The sequence below is a fragment of the Scylla paramamosain genome, chromosome 37 (assembly GCF_035594125.1).
Source record: "Scylla paramamosain isolate STU-SP2022 chromosome 37, ASM3559412v1, whole genome shotgun sequence".
In the NCBI taxonomy this organism is placed as follows: domain Eukaryota; kingdom Metazoa; phylum Arthropoda; class Malacostraca; order Decapoda; family Portunidae; genus Scylla; species Scylla paramamosain.
The window spans coordinates 14,515,157-14,539,809 of NC_087187.1; the positions used below are offsets into that span (position 1 = coordinate 14,515,157).

Genomic DNA, 24,653 nt, shown 5'->3' on the forward strand with positions numbered 1-24,653 from the left:
TTCTGGTTTGAATCCATGCTGGATCATTCAGCGCACAGGTCACCCAGATGTTCATCCTTCTCTTGGTTTGGTCGTTAAATGAGTATCTGGAGAGACCTGAGAAAGGTAAATGATGGAAACCCAAATGTCACCGTTGCTCTGCGTCTCGAGGTAAGAGCTGCCACCACCCACAGACTCACGGAGATGAGGGCAAGGTCACACGCAGCTATGGTGTGAGCCCCCACCTGTACCTTTACTAGAGATTCAATGGTAAACTACTCTGTCTCCAGTTTGTCTTCAGTTTGTCTTCAGTCACACTCCAGTTATAGATATTACCAACAATACCATATATTCGTAGCTTTGAAAGCAGTCGCTTGTGGGATGCTTTATCGAATGTTTTTCGGATATATCAACTACAGGGTGTCCCGTGAGTTAAGGTACATACTTCGGAATTTGATAGTTCAAGTCATTCTAAGTTGAAAATGCATATGCTGTGTTTTGCTTTATTTTGCGAGAAATTAACGTATGAGTTGTGAGTTGCGGCAGCCGCTCGCCTGGGTGGGCCTCCACCTCCTTCCTTTCCTCCTCAGCTCGCTACTCGAGTGCTGCCGCGCAGCATTAAGTGATAATTCTTTTTTTGTGTACAGTCAACACAGTCAAAGCATTACATGAGAGAGTTAGCAAATGACAGATTGAATTTTTGTATGGTAGCTCACCAGTTTCAATACGACTGCCCGGTGGTAAGTCACTCCTGTAAAATGTCCCTTTAGATTATATGGTATTCTTTCTAAGTGATGTCAAATTGTGCTGTTTTGTGAATTTTGCCTCTATGTATTTATGTTTGTATTCTTGTACTGATGGTGCGCCTCGTTTTGTCGTGTGAACGATACTGCCTTGAGCTGCTCCAGTATATTCAGCTGCTGCAGAAGTACCGGGGAAACCTACTCTCTCACAGAGATGCTGATACACTCTGCAGAACATTCTGCTATCTTCGTGTCTTCTGTTTCAGTGTCTGTGTCTGTATTCTGCTGCTTCAGCCCGTCTATTCCTATCACAGAATGAATATCATGTTATGAATATCATCACATGAATATCATGTCCGAATACTCAATGTTACTGAATGAGAAAGGCATCTTCACCGTAGCACTTTCGCAGTCAGCTGATTGACGAGGCCTGTCACTTAGGTGTTAAGATGTCAACTGTTCTGTTGAGTGTTGACGGTGACAGTTGCAGTGAGTTGCCAACTATGTTTAAAAAGTAGCACTTAACAAACACTGTATTGCTGTGTTACTTGAACATTTTCTTCACGGACACACTGACACATACAAAATGTTTTCTGTAAGGCTTTGATTGCGTATATTGTACACAAAGAATTATCACTTGCCGCGCGGTGCCACTCGCGTACCTAGCGAGGCAGGGAGTGAAGCAAGGAGGCAGATGTCCACCGAGGAGAGCGGCTGCCGCAACTCACAGCCTGCACATTAATTTCTCGCAAAATAAAGCAAAACGCAGCATATGTGTTTAAAGTATTTTCGACTTAGAGTTACTTGAATTATCATATCCCGATGTATGTACCTTAACTCGCGGGACACCCTGTATATACCGCTCAGTCTACAAACTCTACAAAAATGTAGTGAAATAAATCGAGTAAGTTAGACAGAGACACCTACCACGGAAACCATGTTATAAATCATTAAACATATTTCCAAAGTACTTAACCCTATTGTCTCTAATGATGGTATCCACGAATCTGCAAAGAAATGACGTTAGATTAAGAGATCGATAATTTCTTGGTTGTAACGTGTCACTTTCTTTCGTGCATTTCCAGTCTGTCAGAACTTAACCATCTGTTGAAGATTTGTTCAGTAGGACTGACAGAAGTTTACTTAACCAGTGCTTGACTTTTTTTCAACATTTTGAAGGAAATTTTGTAAAGTCTAAAAGTTTTATTTAAAGCAATGTTTTTAACGGAGTGTAGAATGTTACTTTTTGTGATAACCAAGCTACCTAATTTTTTTTTTTTCACTTCTGTTCTTAAGGGGATGAATTGATGTACAGTTTTTCGTTAGTGAATAAGCACGCGAAAAAAAAATAAATAGGATGACTGCCATATCGCTTTCGTCATTTGTAAGATAATTTTCTTTGTTGTATCGCCTGATATAACATTTGAGGAAATTTTCATCACTCATTCGCGTTAGATTTACTGCCTTTTCAATGTATTCCTTGTTATTTTTTTCACAATACTCTATTAGTCGTTTGCTTTTACGGTAGACTCTAAATCTAACTGTACAGTTTGATCGCAGGCAGTTAGGCAAGATGAATGGAGAAGGTAGTAGACACCTGCCGAAAAGATAATTACTCCCAGTGAGGTCTAAATCCCTGGATCAGTGAGTGCTGGAACTTATCATTAAACCCAGCTGTGACCTCACTGAACATTTCACATTGTGTCTCACAACACAAGGGGGCAGTCACAGCCTGCCCTCTAAAGACAACTCTCATCACACAAAACTACACGCACTTAATTACACACACACCCTTCATTCAAAAATCAATATCAATGTGGCGACTCCTACACTTGCCACGGAATTCCCATCTGGGGAGAGGACCACAAATGCCCCGAGGTCAAACTGCTCTTCTGGTATCAACCCTAAGTGTCTTAACACCCCTCCCCCTCCTCTTGTCCTCCATTAACTTCTACAGCATTCGCCGTCTTAGATCTAATTTTCACTCTGTAGAACACAACCTCTCCTCTACAAACCTTATCTTCTTTTCTATACTGAAGCACAAGTGTCTCAGGCAACTGACAGTAGATCCTTTTCTGTTCCCTCCTAATTTCTCTATCCTCATTATTCAATCCAAACTGGATGATGTGTTTATGTGCTTGACTTAGCCTGCTCTCGTGCCCATACCCTTGAATCTTCCGAGTTTTCCACCATCTGGCTACGACTACTAAATCTATATGTTCTGCGTACCTCTCACCTAATTCCTCTGACTATAAGAAATTATCTAACTACTTAACTTCCAAAGAAGAGCACAGTCCGACTCTTTTCCATTTTGCGGAGATCTCCATTCTTGGAGACTTCAATGTTCACATCTAGCTTTGGCTTTCCTTTCCCTTCACTGACCATCCTGGTGATCTAGCCTTTAACTTTGCTCTCCTCCATGACCTAGAGCAACTGGTGCAACACCCTACTCGTATTCCAGACCGTCTTGGAGATACTCCCAACAATATTGACCTTTTACCAACCTCCTGTCCTTTTTCTCCTTCTCCGTTGGGCTCCAACGATTACAGTCTCATATCTGCATCTTGTCCTATCGCTCCAATCCCTCCTCAGGATCCCTTAAAGCGGAGGTGCCTCTGGCGTCTAGCCTCTGCTAATTGGGGGGACCTGAGGATGTATTATGCTGATTTTCCTTCGAATGACTACTGCTTCGGTGTCAGAGACCCGTCTTTGGGTGCTGAGCGCATAACAGCGTGGAGGCGTACATTTTTCACTCTTTTTCTCTACCTAAACCTTCCAGACCTTGGTTTAATACAACTTGTTCTCGTGCTATATCTTCCAGACCTTGGTTTAATACAACTTGTTCTCGTGATAGAGACGTGGCCCACAAAAGGTACTAGAGCCTTCCATCACCAGAATCTCGTGCGGTTTATATTTCTTCCCGGAACCATGCCAAGTCTGTTTTCCAACTAGCCAAAAACTCCTTCATTAACAGAAAGTGTCAAAACCTTTCAAGATCTAACTCCCCTCGTGACTTCTGGCATCTAGTCAAAAACATCTCAAACAACTTTGCTTCTTCTTTCCCTCCTTTATTTCAACATCTATCTCTAAAGCTGAACTCTTCGCGTAAACCTTTGCTAAAAACTCTCCCTTGGATGATTCAGAGCTTGTTCCTCCCTCTCCTCCACCCTCTGACTCCTTTATCCTACTTATTAAATTCCCTCGCAATGATGTTTTCCATGCCCTCGCTGGCCTAAACCCTCGGAAGTCTTATGGACCTGTCGGGGTTCCTCCTATTTTTCTTCGAAAATCTGCCTCCGTGCTTGCACTTTGTCACTTTCAACTCTGTCTATCAACATTTACCTATTTTCTTGCTGGAAGTTTGCCTACATTCAGCCTGTTCCTAAAAAGGTTGACCGTTCTAATCCCTCAAACTACTGTCCTATTGCTCTTATTTCTTGCCTATCTAAAGTTTTTTTTTTTTTATTTCTCCTCAACATGAAGATTCTTAAACATCTATCACTTCACAACCCTCTATCTGATTGCCAGTATGGGTTCCACTAAGTCCGCTCTACTGGTGATGTTCTAGCTTTCCTTGGGGAGTCTTTGTCATCCTCCTTTAGAGATTTTGGTGAAACTTTTTTTCTTGCCTTAGGCATATCGAAAGCTTTTTATAGTCTGGTACAAAGCTTTGAATTCCAGATTACCTTTTTTCCGGCTTCTGTCTTCTTTGTAACTTCATCTCAAGTTTCTTTTCTAACCGTTCTATTGCTGCTGTGGTAGACGGTCACTGTTCTTTTCCTAAATCTATTAACAGTTGTGTTCCTCAGGGTTCTGTCCTGTCACCCACTCTCTTCTTATTACTCATCAATGTTCTTCTAAGCCAAACTTCTTGTCCTATCCACTCCTATGTTGATGATACCACCCTGCATTTTTCCACGTCTTTTATAAAGATTCAACCCTTCAGAAAGAAAACAGTTCATGTAGGGAAGCCACAGAACGCCTGACTTTCGATCTCTCTAAAATATCTAATTGAGACGGAGCTAGATTAGTATTGTTCAATGCCTCAAAAACTCAATTCCTCCATCTATCAAGCAGACACAACCTTCCAGACATCTATTCACTCTTTTTCAATGACACTCAACTGCCCCCCTCTTCTATACTGAACATCCTCGGTCTGTCCTTTACTTATAATCTAAACTGGAAACTTAACATCTCATTTCTCGTTAAAATAGCTTCTATGAAGTTAGGCATTCTGAGTTGTCTCCATCAATTTTCTCACCCCCCACAGCTGCTAACTATACAGGAGCCTTATCCTTCCATGTATGGGGTTTGCTTCACAGGTATGAGCGGGTTCCACAAATACCGCTCATTTGGACAAGGTGGAATCAAAAGCTTTTTCGTCTTGTTAACTCCTCTCTTTTAACTGATTGTTTTCAGCTTCTTTCTCATCGCCGCAGTGTTGCATCTCTTGCTATCTTCTACTGCTATTTTCATGCTAACTGCTCTTCTCTTCTTGCTAACTGCACTCCCTCCTCCCGCGGCTTAGCTACACAAGACTTTCTCCTTTCTCTCATCCCTATTCAGTCTACCTCTCTAATGCAAAAGTTAACCGGTATCTCCACTCCGGTAACCGGTATAACCACTCATTTATCCTTTTTCTCTGGTGAACTCTCTTTTTTTTCTCTGATGAAGAGAGGTTCCAAAACGCTTATCCTTCGTCATCTGACTTTTCTATTCGGCAGTTCTATTCCTTAGTTTTGTTACCCTTGGCCAGTGATCCTCTTGCATAAAAAAAAGCCTTCCCTCCTCCCTATTCCTCGCTGCACAAGTCTTTCTTCTTTCTCTCATCCCTACTCTGTCCACTTCTCTAATGCAAGAGTTCACCAGTATTCTCAGTCATTCATCATTTTCTCCGGTAAATTCTAGAACTTCCTTCCTGCTTCTGTATTTCCACCTTCTTATGACTTGAGTTCTTTCAAGAGGGAGGTTTCAAGACGCTTACCTTCACTTTTCGGTGATTCTTTTGACATCTCTGACTGGCAACTGAGTGGGATTTTTTTCTTTTTCTTGTTTCTCTTAAGTAAAAAAAAGAAAAAAAAGCATTTACTGTAGGCATGTTTCTGGAGAGAAAGACCACTTCTTATTTTATTGTTATATATCATACGTTTCTCTTAATTTATTAACGTCTAATATTATAGGGCACGCATATTTTCATGTTGCTGTTCAATATTGAGATAACTTGTTTCTGCTAAAATTGTACATCAGTCACCATTACCGAAGATCAATTTAAGTGTGGTGAAATTTAATTTCTTATAGTCCTGTATAGTTTCTTTACTAGTACTTATTTTATGTTCTATTACCTCGACTCTTAAAGTAATTATTTTACCATCATTACTATTAAGCGTTTAGCTGCCATTCACCTCAATGACTACGCCTTCCCTAATTAAAGAGATTACGTCAAATATCTTATCATTCACAGTTCTCCGTGAGTCGAGCTGCCGGTGTCGCCGGCTGTTTTAATACAGAACTCGGTATACGCTCCCACAGTTCTTTGGAGATGCACATTCTAAAATCGTCTCTCGTGATGCATCTTCATGGTCTGTCCCTGCCCTCAGTGTTGATGCTACAGTGTCCACGTGATCCAGTGATGTACACTCGACACAACAGTTATTATGTGCTAAATACTCGTAACTAGGTTCTCAGTGTTTTCAGTTATTTTCAGGTTCCTGCTATATATCTAGTTTGATTTTTTTTCTACTGGTTCCTACAGCGACTAATGTTTTATCTGGCAAATTCCAAAAAAGAGTCGATGAAATATTACCTGTGCTGCATGGATACTGTGGTGGCTGAAACTGTACCGAAGCACCAAACAAACCTTAGGCGAGGGATACGAGTTTGCAGTGCTGTTGTAAACCTTCGGCCTGTACATGTGCCGTGGTTGATATCACGAACATATCACGAAAAAAGAACCAAGGTGTGAAAGAATGGGTTGTATTTCCAAAGGAGAAAGAGGCAACTCAGGGAAGACATTGTGAGACACGATGTAAACAAACAAGCGGCGACTCACAGACGTTGGGAGATGCGATGTACACAGGCAATCTTCACTATTGTCCTGCTAAACTTTGGTATCAAAACATGAATGCTTCTTTCATATGTGCCAGTATTTATAAAGTATGTTTATTGTATAAGTTAAGTTTGGACATGTCAGGAGGAGTGACGAGGGGTATGTGGGGAGGAGGATGCTGGACATGGATCTACCTGGCAGGAGGAAGAGAGGGAGACCAAAGAGAAGGTTTATGGATGCTGTGAAGGGAGACATGCAAGTGGTGGGCGTGACAAAGGAAGGCGCAGAAGACCGAGCGCATTGGAGAAGAGTGATCCGCTGTGGCGACCCCTAAATGGGAGCAGCCGAAAGAATATGATGATGTTTATTGTATAAGTTAAATCGATAAACAAAACTTATATAGAAAGGAAAAAAAAACAGCATTTGTTCCAAGGTAACGATGCATCCCGAACTGAAGATGATTTACTCAATATTTACCTCGTTTTGCCATATTAGTTAGTTTGGTAGCACACATATAACGTAAGGGTTTTTTTCCAGCATATTGAGTTTTTTTTCTTTTATTAAAGTTGGCTGGTAAATCGGGCAGTTTTTTTTTTTTTTTTTCAGTTCATTGTGACACCCCAGTTCATCATGTTGACATAAATCTCTCTCCAGTAAATTCATGTAAAAATCACACCGTGTGTTAGAGTCGTATGGATCGCCCCATCGAGGCAGAGCTAAGTTGAATTCACTCATAATAGCAGTTTTCATCATGTTTCAGAACTGCTTCAGAGACATAACGGTCACTGTGTACATGCTGTAGATGAGACCTGAAATTACGATGCATGATTTATTTTATTACCAATAAAAACGGTATCCGCATTAATAATAATTTATATTTTATTTATTTATTTATTTACTTATTTATTTATTTATTTCATTATTGATATTTACTTATTTTCTCTATTTATCTATTTTTTATTTATCTATTTATTTATTTATTTTTTTTTTTTTAATACTGAAATTGTATCTAGCAGGTTGTAAACGTGAAGGATTATTCTAATGCTGATCCTATTTTCTCTTTCATTACCTTCCCATCTATCCCGTGTGCCCTAACCTTTCTCAGGAACGTTTGATGGGGTACCTTGTCAAATGCCTTACTAAAGTCCAAATATAAGATATCATAACTATCACCATTATCTACTGCCTCGTACACCCTACTGTAAAAACTTAACAAGTTTGTCAGGCAAGATTTCCCCTTCGTGAAGCCATGCTGTGACTGATTTATCAAGTTATGTTTGTCTAAATGTTCCCTAATGTTCCTCGCTATTATTGACTCTAACATTTTACCTACAACTGAAGTTAAGCTGACAGGTCTATAATTAGACGCTAAAGTTTTATCTCCTTTCTCAAAGATGGGTACTACATTAGTCTGCCTCCACATTACTGGTACCTCACCCGACTCCAGTGATTTCCTAAAGACAGAAACTAACGGCTCATTAATAATCTCTTTACATTCCTTAAGTACTCTGGGGTATATTTCATCAGGTCCTGGTGACTTGAACTTTTTTAGCCTATCTATCTCCTGTTCCACTATCTCCCTAGTTATGGAAATATCTGTCAGCTTTTCATTCTCATCTGCTCTAAACACCTGTTCACTATCTGGCATATCCTGCATGTTTTCCTGGGTGAAGACAGTTAAAAAATAATAATTCAGAAGTTTACTAATCTCCTCCCCAGAACTAACCAGCTCCCCATCTGCTGCCTTTAATGGACCTACAGTATCCTTATTCTTCGTCCTGTATACCTGATAAAATCCCTTGGGGTCCGTCTTCGCCTGGCTGGCTACCTTTGATTCATAATTGTCCTTAGCTTTCCTCGTTAACTTCCTGACTGTTCTAACTAATTCATTATATTGTGTCCTTAAAACTTCTTCACCTGCCCTTAATCTCCTATATAAACTTCTCTTACGCCCTATATAATGCTTTAACCTAGCAATCATCCATTTAGGGTCATTTTTTTGTGATCTTATTGTTCTATACGGGATATTTGCTAACTGACCTGTATGAACTTTATCTACGAAATATTTATACAATTCATCTACATTTACTTCACCTAGTCCCCTCAAGGTGTTAGGCTGGATAGCGTCATGGCTTAGTGACAGGCGACAGAGAGTAGTAATAAACGGCTCGAAATCCGAGTGGGGTCATGTAATTAGTGGGGTGCCACAGGGATCAGTATTAGGGCCATTGTTATTTCTAATGTATATCAATGACTTGGATAGTGGAACTAGTAGTGATGTTAGTAAATTTGCGGATGACACAAAGATAGGTAGATTAATTAGGTCAGAATCGGATGCCATCGCCTTGCAGGCAGACTTAGATAGAATGAATGAATGGACGGATAGATGGCAAATGCAATTCAATATCAATAAATGCAAAGTGCTTAGCGTAGGTAGAGGAAACCCACACAATAGGTACACATTAGACAACCAAACCCTGGTAGGTACAGGGTACGAGAAAGATTTAGGAGATATAGTTAGCTCTGAACTCCGTCTAGGGAAACAATGCATAGAAGCCAGAAACAAGGCAAATAGGGTACTAGGATTCATTTTTAGGAGTGTTAAAAGTAGAAGGCCGGGAGTAATATTAAAGTTATACTTGGCGCTGGTCAGACTACGTGGTGCAGTTCTGGTCCCCACTTTACAGGAAAGATATAGGTCTATTAGAATCAGTACAGAGGAGAATGACTAAAAGGATACAGGGGATGAGGAGTATCCCTTACGAGGCGAGGTTGAAGCTGTTAAATTTACATTCATTAGAGAGACGTAGGTTAAGAGGGGACCTGATAGAAGTCTTTAAGTGGTATAAGGGTTATAACAAGGGAGATGTAAGCAAAATTCTTAGGATCAGCAACCAGGGTAGAACAAGAAATAACGGGTTCAAGCTTGAAAAATTTAGGTTTAGGAAGGAGATAGGAAAAAATTGGTTCTCAAATAGAGTGGTAGATGAGTGGAACGGACTCAGTAATCATGTAGTTAGTGCTAGGACACTAGAGAGCCTTAAGAGAAGATTAGACAAGTTTATGGATGGGGATAGCAGATGGAAATAGGTAGGTGTGTTTCATACAGGGACTGCCACGTGTAAGCCTGGTCGCTTCTTGCAGCTTCCCTTATTTCTTATGTTCTTATGTTCACAATGTAATATCGTGTCCTGGCAAGCTGTATCCAACAATGGCATCTCTGTTTGATGTGTCAAGCCATGTCTCTGCAATTCCAATTGCATGAGTGATGCATGGCTGCAAACATTTCTGAATAATCAAATTTGTTTCGCAAGGTTCTTGCATTTAAATAACATGCATTAGTGTAATTTGAGTCCGAAGATTGCTTTGACTGAGTGCTTCTTACGATGGAGCTGTTAAGGTTGTCCTCTTTGTGTTTCTTTCCCTTTATTTCATTCCTTAGGTTGCTCACGACACTATAACAATATCTTAGGAGACGCGCAGCTCCAAAAATTAACAAATGCGATGTTTTCATTATATATATAATAGATTTTTTAATCTGTTATTTTGTGCTGGCCTAGGTTCGCCCGCCACTATTCTTTTATTTAATTTCTGTTGCTAACCGCTCTGCTGTCTAACAAAGATTGTATAAGAAGACGGGAAAGCTCAAGGTAACGCTCGTGAGTAAAGTCCTGTGGGGGTAGCAGGTCATGACGGCCTCAAACCACGACGGCCTACCACGACGGCCCCCCACGACGGCCCCCCCTGATGGCCTCAAACCATTTGCGTGTGGACACTTGTTATACATCCACCAATATTTTAATGAAACTTGTATCAGTGTGTGTGTGTGTGTGTGTGATAGCAGGGAGGGAGCAGGGTGTAGTTGGAGGAAAGGAAAGAGGGAGATAGCAGTGAGGGAGGAGGGAAGGACTGGGAGGGAGAATCTGGGAGGAAGGGAGGGAGGAGGGATGGGATGGGAGATAAGGCGACAAGCATGTGTGCATGTGTGTCTGGGTGTGGGTGTGTGTAATAACAACAACAATAATAACACCACCAGTTGACGGCAGTTGATGGAAGGGAGGGAGGGGATAGGGAGGGTTGGAGGGAGGAGGTAGAAGATAAGTATGGTAAACGACTAGGAATACCACCCACAGTGTTTCCCAACACACTGAATCTGCTTCACGTCTTGGAATCTATCCTTAACATGGTTCCAAACAATCACGTCAAGAAGGTTGTTGCTGATTTCGAGCAAGCCATTTGGAGAGCCTTCCGTTACATCTTGCCAAACACCACCATCCAGGGATGCCTATTTCATTGGGCACAGTGTATCTTTAGGAAGGTTCAAGACCTTGGTCTGGCGGTTGCATACCGTGAAAACGGTCTAATGCAGAAGTTTGTCAGGAAACTCTTCGCTCTCCCATGTCTTCCTGTTGAACACATTTGTGCAGCCTTCAACCAGCTCAGCAATGAACCATCGACACCAGCCGTAGCTCCACTTCTAGACTACATCCGAGATACGTGGATTGAAGGAGACCTGTGGCCGCCAACTTCATGGTGCATCTTCAACCAGTCAACAAGAACAAATAATGATGTAGAGGGTTACCACCGTCGCATCAATGAGAAAGCCCGCAATCAAGCCCACCAGCTCTACAAACTGATCCCCCTCCTTCATGCAGAGAGCTGCCTTGTTCCTCTTCAGGTCCAGCTTGTGAAGGAGCAGAAACTGAAAAAGTATCACCGCAAACGTGCTCAGACCACCCAAGGACGAATTTTCAGCTACTGGAGGCAGTACGAAGAGGGAACCCTGACAACATCATCCTTACTCAAGAAGTGTTCCAGGTTAACTGCTCCCAGTTTGTGATGAAATTGAGAGAATTATATAAATCATATGTGAGCCTACTTTTGATGTAAAAAAAATATTTTAGTTTTAGGCTACTGCTTTCATTGGATATTTAAATTTAACTGTTTTTTAAATCCTATGTTTATACAAATAAATGGAACCTTGCATCGACTGTTTAATACCCTGTTTTGGAGTATCGAAGGCGAAAAAGGAATAAGAAACGCGTATGGACTTTTTACTTATTTCACTACTTAGAAACCACTACCTTAGAAAGCTCCCCATTGTTTGTCTAACAAAGGGCCGTCCTGGGAGGCCGTCGTAGAGGGCCGTTGTGGTTGAGGGCCGTCCTGACTAGAATTTGGGGCCGTCCTGGGGGGCCGTCGCGGAGGGCCGTCGTGGTTTGGGGCCGTCCTGACTAGAATTCCCTGTGGGTATGGCTCTAGTTGCAGGGGTAATGTGGGAGATCCGCAACTACAGGAGTTTCCCATGCTGAGTTTACAAGTGAGAGGGCGTGCCATTACAAAGCCTGAATTTGCTACCAAGACTAATATCTAAAAGATAAAGATCAAGTTCAAGGTTTCAAGTGTATTTGACGTGAAGATGAGCAAGCGGAGAATTGCTGCGTCATTTGCAGAAATGTAGAAAGCGAAATACAGAATATGTGTTTCACGTATTCCCAAAGGATAAGGTTAGGTGAGAAGATACGACAAGTTTTCAAAGCAATAAATCACGGAATGAAATACCTGGATCCCACACAATAACCACATATGAAAGAGATAATTCTAAATAGGTAATAAAACACATGCATGAGAAAACGGCATAGGAATCTATAAGGGAAGAAGAGTATAAAAACACACGTGCTCTTCTCTCTGTCGTAATTATGAATTTTTTGGAGAATGTTGTCCGAGTAAACTAAAAAAGATGGATTAGAGATCAGTCTGCATCATTTCAAGAATTGCATTTGACTGTTATATTGTATATTGTGTTTTTCAGATGCCTTGCGTGGGTAACACTAAACAAGAGACACTCTCTGTAACATGCAATCTTGTGCAAATAATTAAGGGGGCAGGAAACCAAAGTCAAGGTTTCGTGTATATGCTGCACCAAATCAAAACCTAAGAGATGAAGATCAGTTGACTGCTTGGCCTGAAATGTAATAAAATAGTTTTTCATATCTAAGAATTTATCTAAGATATCTAAGATATCTAAGAGTTTATTATCCATTTTAGATTCCAAATTATATAGAAATATTGACTTGTCTGTGAGTAAGGCAAGCAAAGTGAATGTCTGTAAAACATATAAGTCAATCATTTAAGGACTGTGCGTAACATACGAGTCTATCCTATAATTTCCCACCATTTGAACAGGGTTTGGATAGATGACGCTGTGAGAGTGGTCACGGCGTTTTCAAGAGTAGCTTTCTCGTCTTTTTCTTATGTAATCTGTGACTCTAATAACCTTGGTTGCTGATTAACATCCGGGCCAGCCGCAGCTCGATAGCGGGCAGACATTGATTGTGTACGGAAGTATTCTCAGTGGCACGTATTACACTGTGACATTCACACGCCGTCAGACAGCCAGCCACCAAAATACAGTAAATACCGCGGTGCTTGGTCGTGAATTCCTTATCATGTGGCAGTGACTTGTGAGGGATAGTTTGGGGACGCCACGCACCGGCTTGTTCCCCACTCGCTCCTGGTCAATGCCGTCATCACTCCCGCTCCGGCTAGCCAGCCTTCCTTCACTCATTCCTGCCATCACCACTGCCACCCGACATGCATCCGCTGTATGCTGTTGTGCCTGTGTTTTCCTGGCGGTTTCCTGCTTCCTGCAGCGCCTGCCTAGCTCCTACACAGGCTTACCATCTCACTGTGGTGTTCCTTTTGCTGGGCCGCCTCCACACCAGCCGCTGCTCGAGCTTCAGCCCTTCGCTCTCTGTAGCTTGTTTCTACATACCTGTGGCCACCTTCCCTGGCGTTCTGCTGGATTTAGACCTTTCCTTACCGGCGACGACAGAAAGGCTTGCTGTTACTCCCAGTCACAACTATCACATACATTGCACTGAACTAAGGTGTGCATGACATCGTTCTTGCTGTTCTGCTTAAGCTCTCGTACTTCAATGACAACTTCAGTTCAGCCACAACACTCTCGGCAGCTCTGCTTCTTCACTACTCTCGGCAGCTCAATTCAACATTCCGAACAGCCACCGCCTCCCTAGGCATTGCCATCTGCTTGTCCGTATTGCTGTACCCTGTGCTCCAGTGTCCATATTTAGTTATTACTTCAGACTGTAAGTACTCTGGCCCTTGTTTCTTACCGCAGTGTTCATTTTACTACATTTGAGGCGCCAATACCAGTTCCTGCGTATTTTCCCTGGTGATTTTCCATGCGATCTTAGCTCCTCCGTACCGCCAGTGTTCTTCTCAGTGTTCCCAGTAGGAAAAACAAAAATGTATCATTACCGACGCTCAAAATGTAAACAAGTATCACATAACAAAAAAAAAAAAAGTATCAAAAACTATCCATCACTGATTTTGACAAGCCATATCACATAATGAAGAAATTACTAAATATCATGAAATCCTTGATCATTATCAGACTAACGACAACCCTTTACGCCTGGCAGCGATGAAGTGTGTGTGTGTGTGTGTGTGTGTGTGAGAGAGAGCATTGTAGAAAGAATTGCAAGAATTCATAGTTCCAAATAAATATATGTGAAAAAATAAAAAAAAATCACAAAAAGAGAACTCCCTACTTTGATAATTTGCGGGGTAGGCAGTTAAATAACATTGCAATCAATACATTATTAATTCATCATCCAGTTAAACTCACGCGTGCTTACTTTACTAACATGATAAACTATGGACATCTTTTTTTTATTTATTTATTTATTTATTTTTTTTTATGTAGGAGTGACACTGGCCAAGGGCAACAAAAATCCAATAAAAAAATATGCCCACTGAAATGCCAGTCCCATAAAAAGGTCAAAGCAGTGGTCAAAAATTGATGAATAAGTGTCTTGAAACTTCCCTCTTGAAGGAATTCAAGTCATAAGAAGGTGGAAATACAGAAGCAGGCAGGGAGTTCCAGAGTTTACCAGAGAAAGGGATGAATGATTGAGAATACTGGTTAACTCTTGCGTCAGAGAGGTGGACAGAATAGGGGTGAGAGAAAGAGGAAAGTCTTGTGCAGCGAGGCCGCGGAAGGAGGGGAGGCATGCAGTTAGCAAGATCAGAAGAGCAGTTAGCATGAAAATAACGGTAGAAGACAGCTAGATATGCAACAGTGCGGTGGTGAGAGAGAGGCTGAAGACAGTCAGTTTGAGGAGGGGAGTTGATGAGACGAAAAGCTTTTGATTCCACTCTGTCTAGAGGAGCAGTATGAGTGGAACCCCCACCCCAGACATGTGAAGCATACTCCATACATGGACAGATAAGGCCCTTGTACAGAGTTAGCAGCTGAGGGGGTGAGAAAAACTGGCGGAGACGTCTCAGAACACCTAACTTCATAGAAGCTGTTTTAGCTAGAGATGAGATGTGAAGTTTCCAGTTCAGATTATAAGTAAAGGGCAGACCGAGGATGTTCAGAGTAGAAGAGGGGGACAGTTGAGTGTCATTGAAGAAGAGGGGATAGTTGTCTGGAAGGTTGTGTCGAGTTGATAGATGGAGGAATTGAGTCTTTGAGGCATTGAACAATACCAAGTTTGCTCTGCCCCAATCAGAAATTTTAGAAAGATCAGAAGTCAAGCGTTCTGTGGCTTCCCTGCGTGATATGTTTACCTCCTGAAGGGTTGGACGTCTATGAAAAGACGTGGAAAAGTGCAGGGTGGTATCATCAGCGTAGGAGTGGATAGGACAAGAAGTTTGGTTTAGAAGATCATTAATGAATAATAAGAAGAGAGTGGGTGACAGGACAGAACCCTGAGGAACACCACTGTTAATAGATTTAGGAGAAGAACAGTGACCGTCTACCACAGCAGCAATAGAACGGTCAGAAAGGAAACTTGAGATAAAGTTACAGAGAGAAGGATAGAAACCGTAGGAGGGTAGTTTGGAAATCAAAGCTTTGTGCCAGACTCTATCAAAAGCTTTTGATATGTCCAAGGCAACAGCAAAAGTTTCACCAAAATCTCTAAAAGAGGATGACCAAGACTCAGTAAGGAAAGCCATAAGATCACCAGTAGAGCGGCCTTGACGGAACCCATACTGGCGATCAGATAGAAGGTTGTGAAGTGATAGATGTTTAAGAATCTTCCTGTTGAGGATAGATTAAAAAACTTTAGATAGGCAGGAAATTAAAGCAATAGGACGGTAGTTTGAGGGATTAGAATGGTCACCCTTTTTAGGAACAGGTTGAATGTAGGGTATTTCTTCATCAGTTTCTCTGACTTTGTTACTGTTAAATCATTCGTATCAGCATGAACGGTACAGGTATTAGTGGCAGTATCTTTGGTAGCATCGCGCGCTGCAGTGATGTCATCCATTCTTGGCACCAGAAAAGCAAACATTTTTCAGCGGCAATAAGAAAAACGGGTACAGAACTCCAGTAGTTGGCCACGCACTACAGAAGCGCCCACCAGACGAGTCTAAAATTCATTCTCCGTAGGCTTACGAAGAACCTGCTACCGGTTGAAGGTCGTGGGCGTTGGCCTCTTTTCAAATGAAATGGTTCCTGTCGCTCGACTGAGAAGACAATTTAAGTCATTGCAGTGTCCGCATGCAGTTGCTTAATCTTTTCGATCGCATGACTAAAGTTGTCTCGTGTGAACAGAACTGAGCATTCTCTTTGATGGTCGGCTCCGTTTTGCCCTATTTCGCACAAGTAATAACCCTCTTGTAAAGCAGAAGACTCAGTCTGCGAGATAAGTCCAGTTCGGTGGAGTTAATGTTACTAACTAGTGAGTGCCACGTACAGTAACGAAACTTACATATAATGTAGGACACTGTGACCTTACTGTAAATGTAAAAATCTTTTTGGGTATGAGTCTGATATGGCTGTAATAGATACAAGAATTTGTAGCATCGTGGATTTTTTTTCTAAGTCTAGCGAGCTCTGCACCACTCCATCAGGCGAGCCAGAACTGTATTAGTTAATTTGTTTGTTTACACAGTACTAGTGAATATACCTCCGAATCCATGACGTGTTATGATGCGTGACGTACAGTTCTTTTTTTGCTGTCGGTTTGGTTAATGTTCTTAGGGGTTATGGTACTTTAGGTTCGTTTAGGTTGGAGTGGCCATAAAGGTACTCTGGGGTGCAAAACCTCCCCTGTTAGGTTACGTTAGTGTCCGTTTACTGGAAATTCTCAAAAAATGACACTTTTTCTCCTTAGATTTATTTTCTAAAAGTCCATATATTTTCATAACCCTCCTCCAAAAAATCCACGTACCCCACAGTTCCCAAAGTTGGCTTGAGGGATTGGGGGTAGGCGGAGAGGGAAGCTACAAAGTTATTAGAAAGAATTACCGTACGTAGTACGTCATGTAAAGCAAGAGGGTCGTTTTGCTGGTGCGCAGACCTGTTGGAGTTTTCCACCTGCGAGGGTGGAGTCACTCCCACGTTGGCGGCGACACATTCCTCTTAAGTCTAAAACAACAAGTCTGCGTTTTAAATCACTTTTTATTATTATTATTATTATTATAATTATTAATTTGTATCTCGTGAATTCATTCGACATTTTCCGTGTTTTGTTCAGACACACATCCGGCAACATCCGATGCCCTTGCCATCACTACAATTCTCGAGTTTAAACTACATTGCCACAAAAGTCATATAAATTCAAATGTCTGGAAAGAATACTGCAAAAAGATCATTCGGGATTGTCTCCATATGAAGTGAACGATAAAGTATGCATATATATATATATATATATATATATATATATATATATATATATATATATATATATATATATATATATATATATATATATATATATGTTTCGTATACAACCTAAGGTAAAGTTTGAGGAAAAGAAAAATTCACAGACGACGAATGAAACTATGACAGCCCCACTCAACTGAAAATAAACAGAGTGCTTGGACTGAGAACCGTCGTGGGACGCGCCACACACTGCAGAACATTCCTCAGCATGAGCAGCTCAGAGTCATTCCTGCCACTGCCTCCAGTTTAAAGCTTTCACTCTTCATAAGATGGTCTGCTTTATGAATGAAGCGGTGGTAGCACCAAGGCTAACAGCGCTTCATTCAGCAAAATTTAACGGGAAGGAGGTCCAACAATGTGTGTGTGTGTGTGTGTGTGTGTGTGTGTGTGTGTGTGTGTGTGTGTGTGTGTGTGTGTGTGTGTGTGTGTGTGTGTGTGAGCATATCATTATGCTCACACACACACACACACACACACACACACACACACACACACACACAGACCATAGCCTTGGTGCTACCACCGCTTCCTTCATAAAGCAGACCATCTTATAAAGAGTAAAACCTTTTAAATTGAAGGCGGTGGCAGGAATGCACACACACACACACACAAACACACACACACACACACACACACACACACACGCACACACACAGTTATTTTGATTTTACTGTTGAATTTCCCCACTTTTTAATCGTTTTTTTTTCCTTTCATTTTGTCTCTTTGATTTATTTGTTTATTTATTTATTTATTTTTTAGGTGTTATCATCCATTGCTTTACTTAAAATTACACTGTTTAGATTTTCCCCTTTTAATACAGCGTGTTTCCTCTCTCTCTCTCTCTCTCTCTCTCTCTCTCTCTCTCTCTCTCTCTCTCTCTCTCTCTCTCTCTCTCTCTCTCTCTCTCTCTCTCTCTCTCTCTCTCTCTCTCTCTCTAATTCTGCATGTCACCTTTCCTCTGCTTCTATTTTGTTGATTGGGTCATTCGTGGCTACCTTGTATTTTTCTCTTTTTTATTTACTTTTTTCTTTTTCATTCTTTCTTCTATTTTTTTTAATTATCATTCCGTGCATTTTCTTGTGAGTTTAACAATGAAATTTGGGATTAACTGACGTGGTGCTCTTAGTGGAAGTGGTGGTGGTAGTGGTGGTGGGAGGTAGTGAAGAAATATACTCTTAATGCTCTCTCTCTCTCTCTCTCTCTCTCTCTCTCTCTCTCTCTCTCTCTCTCTCTCTCTCTCTCTCTCTCTCTCTCTCTCTCTCTCCTCCATCCATCCATCTTTCAACCTCCTACCCACCCTTCCTCGAACACCCACCCTCCTTCTCTTCCCCCTCACCAACTCTCCACTCCCTCACTCTCCTTTCCCCCTCCCTCCCCTATCCCTACACCCACCTTCCGTGCTTCCCACCTTCCTAAGTTCGCCAACTATTCCCATCATGGCGGCGGCCTCACAACCTACTGTTCCAAGTTTAATTATTCCCGGGAACAGAAATGAAGCTACATCGCCTCTGGATCGCCTCAGGGGGGAGATGAGAATAGGAATGGGAATGGGAATGAGAGAGGGGGAGAGAGAGAGGGAGAGAGAGAGAGAAGTAAGGAAGAAAATATAGGTCAGGTATGGTAACTTTTTTATTTCTCTCTCTCTCTCTCTCTCTCTCTCTCTCTCTCTCTCTCTCTCTCTCTCTCTCTCTCTCTCTCTCTCTCTCTCTCTCTCTCTCTCTCTCTCTCACTCTCTCTTTCTGTGTGTGTGTGTGTGTGTGTGTGTGTGTGTGTGTGTGTGTGTGTGTAGATAGGCGATTGATTGATTGCCTAAAGGCGTTGCATCTACGTAGTTACTTGTGGTCGTTATTGTTGTTTCTCCTTTCTTATTTTTGTTTGTTGTTGTTGCTGATGCTGTTGTTGTTGGTCGTGGTGGTGGTGGTGGTGGTGGTGGTGGAGGTGGTGGTAATTGTTTATCCTCACCATCTGCATCACCATCATCATCATCTCTTCCTCCTCCTCCTCCTCCTCCTCTTTTTCTTCTTCCTCCTCCTCTTTTTCCTCTTCCTCCTCTTTTTCCTCTTCCTCCCCCTCCTCTTCCTCTTCCTTCTACTCCTCTCTCTTATCTTCCTCCTCCTCCTCCTCCTCCTCCTCCTCCTCCTCCTCCTCCTCCTCCTCCTCCTCCTCCTCCTCCTCATCCCCCTCCTCCTCCTCTTCCTCTTCCTTCTACTACTTCTTCTTTTTCTTCTTCTTCTTCTTCTTCTTCTTCTTTTTTGTTTTTGTTCTTGTTTTTATTCTTCTTGTTCTTTTTCTTCGTCTTCTTTTCTTCTTTTTCTTCTTCGTCGTCTTTTTCTTCTACTGTTTCTTCGTCTTCTTTTCTTCCTTTCTTCTTTTTCTTCTTCTTTTTCTTCTTTCTTCTATAATGAGTGGATGTATGGGATGAGTACCAACAAACCTTTTTTACTCTCGAGTTCATTGAAATAGCACGCATTTTAAGAAAGAGGGTTAGAGGGCGCAGTGGTGGCAGGAGACGTCAGCAGCAGGCGTCATAGCCGCGGCCTTTTCTGCCTTCAGTCCCCTGCTGCGAAGATTGTCTGGCTGTATCTGTCTTTGAGATGGGTAGAATGTTGTAAAGCAGAAGCTAGAACTGTTGTTTTAAAGGAAAGCAAAGGAGAAACACGGGTCGTTACGTGATGGTACGTGAATCTTATGTACAAAAGTGCTGCTTGTAGATTTCAAGGGCCTTAAAACCATGTCGTTGTCCTTAAGACCTGAGGGTTCTTTAGTGCATTTGTTACATGCTATAGAAGTAACATTAGCGTTCTCATCTGAGGGATAGGTTAGATTCGTTTAGATTTATTCCATTTATAAAATCACTGCCTATTCATTATTTAGATCATAATTTGAAAAGGAATCATATTCTGTCCAGAAATAAACACACATTGTGTAGAATTTAGATTACTTTCATAATACCCAATTTATTTTAGGGAAATTAGTGACTGTGAATGTTATGTGGGAAGGAACGGAGGGCGTGAGAGTGTTGGAGTGAGTGTGCGGTGCTGTCTTGTCTCCTGAGACGCCTGTATGTGAAGGACAGTATTTTTCCTCTACTTTAATACTATCAAGGTTTGCCAGACCTCTGACGAATATTCTTGTTACAATACAAATGAATTCATGGCCTGAGCTGGTTTGGTTCCACTTTGTAGGGAAAGGAGACATAGGTAAAACGTATGGCCTTCGTAACGTAAAACGGTGGCCTTCGCTCGACTCTGCCAGTCAGATGCACACGGGCTCGTTCGTGGTGCCGCGGCTGCCAGGTGCTGTATAGTAGATGTGGCTAGAGTGTCATACTTCTTGTTCTTGTTGTTCTTGTCCTTGTGGTAATGAAGATTACGAAAGGAAAAATACTGAAAAGCGCCTGAGAATCATTTGTAGTCAGAGTGATAATTATGGAAAAAAAAACGGATAAATATATTTTGTTACACATTTGGTATGGGTGCGGGTGGCAGCACTGGGAGAGGCGGGAAAAGAGAGAGAGCGGAGAAGCATGGCCAGAGAGGAAGCGAGCATGTGCCTGCCTGCTTTGGAATTGTTTCCCTGCCTGTTGAGTGCCCTGTTGAGTGCCTGCCGTGCCCTGGGAGACTTGTGGTGCCCCTGTGAACTTGTAAAGCAGTGTACTTGCGGAGGATTTGTCAATAAACCTAGGAAATAGTGCCTGTGTTTTTCCTTGTGCCCCGGCCTCGTGTGTGTGTGCCTTGTCCCGGCGTTCAGAGTGTGACTTATTTGAGGCCCCGCTGCTCTAGTTTCTCGACCCGTGCCCGTGTGGATAACACGCCCGCCCGGACTGAGGGGTGGGCGCAACAATACAATAGTTACGTACACAGAGAATATTCACGGATGCAGCAAGGACGTAGAAGACCGAGGGCGTTAGTGGATGTTGATCTGTGGCGATCCCTTCAGGTTCAGGTTAGGGTTGTTGGGAAGTTGCCATCATCAAGTGGTGCTCTTCTGATGTTTCTCTTACTTATTGTTCTCACCTTCTCTTCTTTTTTTTGTTTTGTATTTTCTTCGGTATAGTATTTGTTTAATTCCTTCTGTGTTTTCCTCCTCAAAGAGGAGCAACCGGAGAAGGAAAAGGGAATAAATGTAAAAGATATTGTAAAAAGAAAATTAATAGAACCAGCAAGGAAAAACTGGTTTAATATCAGTTAAGTTCCTTCTGTGTTTTCTCCTCAAACAGGAGCAGCCGAAGGAGAATAAAAAAGATGTAAAAATATTGTAGAAAACATTAATTGGACCAGTAAATCAAAACATTCATATTCACTCCAGACCACTACAAGTAGAACGAGAAAAAAAAAATATGACAAACAACTTAGACGAAAAAACAGGAAAGAGTAAAGAAGAGAAAAAAGAAAAGAAAATACTGATACCTTGTCTATAAATTATAGGAGGAAGAGGAGGAGGAGGAGGTAAAAGGAAGCAGAGGAGGAGGAGGAGGAGGAAAAACAAGAACAACAAATACTAAAAGAGAAAAAGATTACCACCACCACCACCAACGCCACCACTACCAACAACAGCAACAACAACAACAACATCAACAACAAAACAACAACAACAATATGATAGAGGAAAAAGAAAAGAAGGAGGAGGAGGAGGAGGAGGAGGAGGAGGAGGAGGAGGAGGAAGACAAAGGAAGAGTTTTTGGGGCCACGTTGAGGAGGGCGTAAGCGGATAGAGAGAGAGAGAGAGAGAGAGAGAGAGAGAGAGAGAGAGAGAGAGAGAGAGAGAGAGAGAGAGAGAGAGAGAGAGAGACTGGTGATGTAGATGGAAGGAAATAAGGATGGAAGAAAGGAAAGAAGGAAGAAATGAAAGAAGGAAGGAAAGGAAAGGAGGGAAAGCGAGAAGGAAAAGTGTGAATGTCAAAGTTGAATGGAGAAGAGAGAAGGAGAAGAGGAAGGAAGTTGTGAAGGAAGAGAAGAAAGGGGAAGGAATGTGTTAAGATCGAGAAAAAAAAAAGAAGGGAGGAAGGAAGGAATGTAAGCGAAGGAAAGAAGGAAGCAGGAAAGAGAAGAGTAGAACATTAATAGGAATTAGCAAGAGTGCTTGGGAGAAGAAAGGACAGAGGAGAGGTGAGGGAAGGACAAGGAGAAAGCCGTGGGAAAATAGTTTACTGTCATTATTATTATTATTATTATTATTAATATTATTATTATTATTATTATTATTATTATTATTGTTGCTGTTGTTGATGTTGCTGTTGTTGATGTTGTTGTTGTTATTGTTGTTGTTATTATTATTATTATTATTATTATTATTATTATTATTATTATTATTATTGTTGTTGTTGTTGTTGTTGCTACTATTATTATTGCTATTATTATTGTTATTATTATTATTATTATTATTATTATTATTATTATCATTATTATTATTATTATTATTATTATTATTATTATTATTATTATTATTATTATTATTCACAAGTTGGAGGTAAAAGTGAAAAGAGGCACAGGCACTTTTCACCTAAACCTTCAGCTTGCCATTCTTATTATTATTGTTATTATTATTATTGTTATTATTATTATTATTATTATTATTATTATTATTATTATTATTATTAATCATCATCTTTATCGTCGTCGTCGTCGTCGTTGTCGTTGTTGTCGATGCTGTTGTTGTTGTTGATGCTGTTGTTGTTGTTGTTGTTGTAGATATTAAATTAATGAAGAAAAGAAGAGGAGGAGGAGGAGAAGGACGAGGATGAAGAGGAGGAGGAGGAAAAGGAAGAGGAGGAGGAGGAGGAGGAGGAGGAGGAGGAGGAGGAGGAGGAGGAGGAGGAGGAGGAGGAGGTGAAGAAGGTAGAGTGGGAAGAGTAAGAATAAAACCAAAGATGCGTAAGAAGAGGGAGGGGAAGAGAGAGAGAGAGAGAGAGAGAGAGAGAGAGAGAGAGAGAGAGAGAGAGAGAGAGAGAGAGAGAGAGAGCAAGTAAATGAAACGAATAATGAAAAAATAGAATAATGACAGGAGGAAGAGAATGGCAGACAGACTTGGAACAAAGGAGGAAGCGTAGCGGAGGCAAAAATAAAGCTGGGAGGAAGAGGGGAGAAGGATAATTCCGCATACACAATGAAGGACGGAAGGGGGAACGAAAGGGCTAAGAGAGCAGCCCTCCCATTGGACAGAACCATCAGTGACGTCACGTGCAAGACTCTTACTGGTGCACAGTTAGTGACGTAAATTATCTATTTTATGATTGGTTCAGAGATTGGATGTGATAGGTAGAGAGGTGTGTTTTATATTCAAGGTTAGTTATTGGTCATGAAAAATATTCATCATATTAGTTTTTATTCTAGTTAAGTAACAAAAATAGTAGACTTAGGTATATGAGTGGTGAATAAAGAAACCAATAAATTAACTTTCACTGTCGTCAATTAAGATAATTAAAAGCGTAGCAAGATATCTAAGATATTTAGATAGCTATGATTTCGACTATTACAAAAAAAATAGTTAGGTTAGTAGCCCTGACTATTTGGATGATTAGATTAAGTTCAGTAAGTGGTAATTTGAAAAATAATTATGTTGTTTGATTATATTTAAATGGTCATAGAAAATTACTATTATAGATTAAAGTACATTATATAAGTAAAGTATATATATATATATATATATATATATATATATATATATATATATATATATATATATATATATATATATATATATATATATATATATATATATATATATGCATCAATTTGCGACAATCCACGCAACTAAAGAAACATCAGTGATACGAATGAGAACAAGCGAGACAAATAAAAAACAGAAAAAAAAAAAAAAACGAAAAAAAACGAAAAACTACACTGGAAAAAAAAATAACTGCATGAAAACAAAACACAAGAAGCAAAAGAAGAACAGCAAAAAACTCAAAAATGTTTAAAATATAAAGAACAAAGTAAAGAAAACGAGAAAAAAAAAATCACATCAGAAAATTACTTTAGGGAAGGAATGGTGAAGCATCTTGGAAATTTATTAAAAAGAAAACTTGGTGAAAATGCTTCCTAGCCTAAATTAACCAATTCAGTAATGCATATTAAGTTTTTTTTTTTTCAAATACATATATATATGATAGATAGGTAGATAGATTTTTCCTGGTAATGATAATTATAAAATTCAACTGAAAGGAATTTTTTAGTTGATGTTG

At 40.8% G+C, this 24,653-nt stretch overlaps 1 protein-coding gene across 1 annotated transcript; it reads left to right on the top strand.

Moving 5' to 3' along the window:
* The first annotated feature begins 10,951 nt into the window (after window positions 1–10,951).
* Window positions 10,952–11,608, top strand: LOC135091548 (uncharacterized). Its single transcript, XM_063989289.1, has one exon. The coding sequence runs from the start codon at window positions 10,952–10,954 to the stop codon at window positions 11,606–11,608; it is 657 nt and encodes a 218-aa protein (XP_063845359.1).
* Window positions 11,609–24,653: the final 13,045 nt, after the last annotated feature.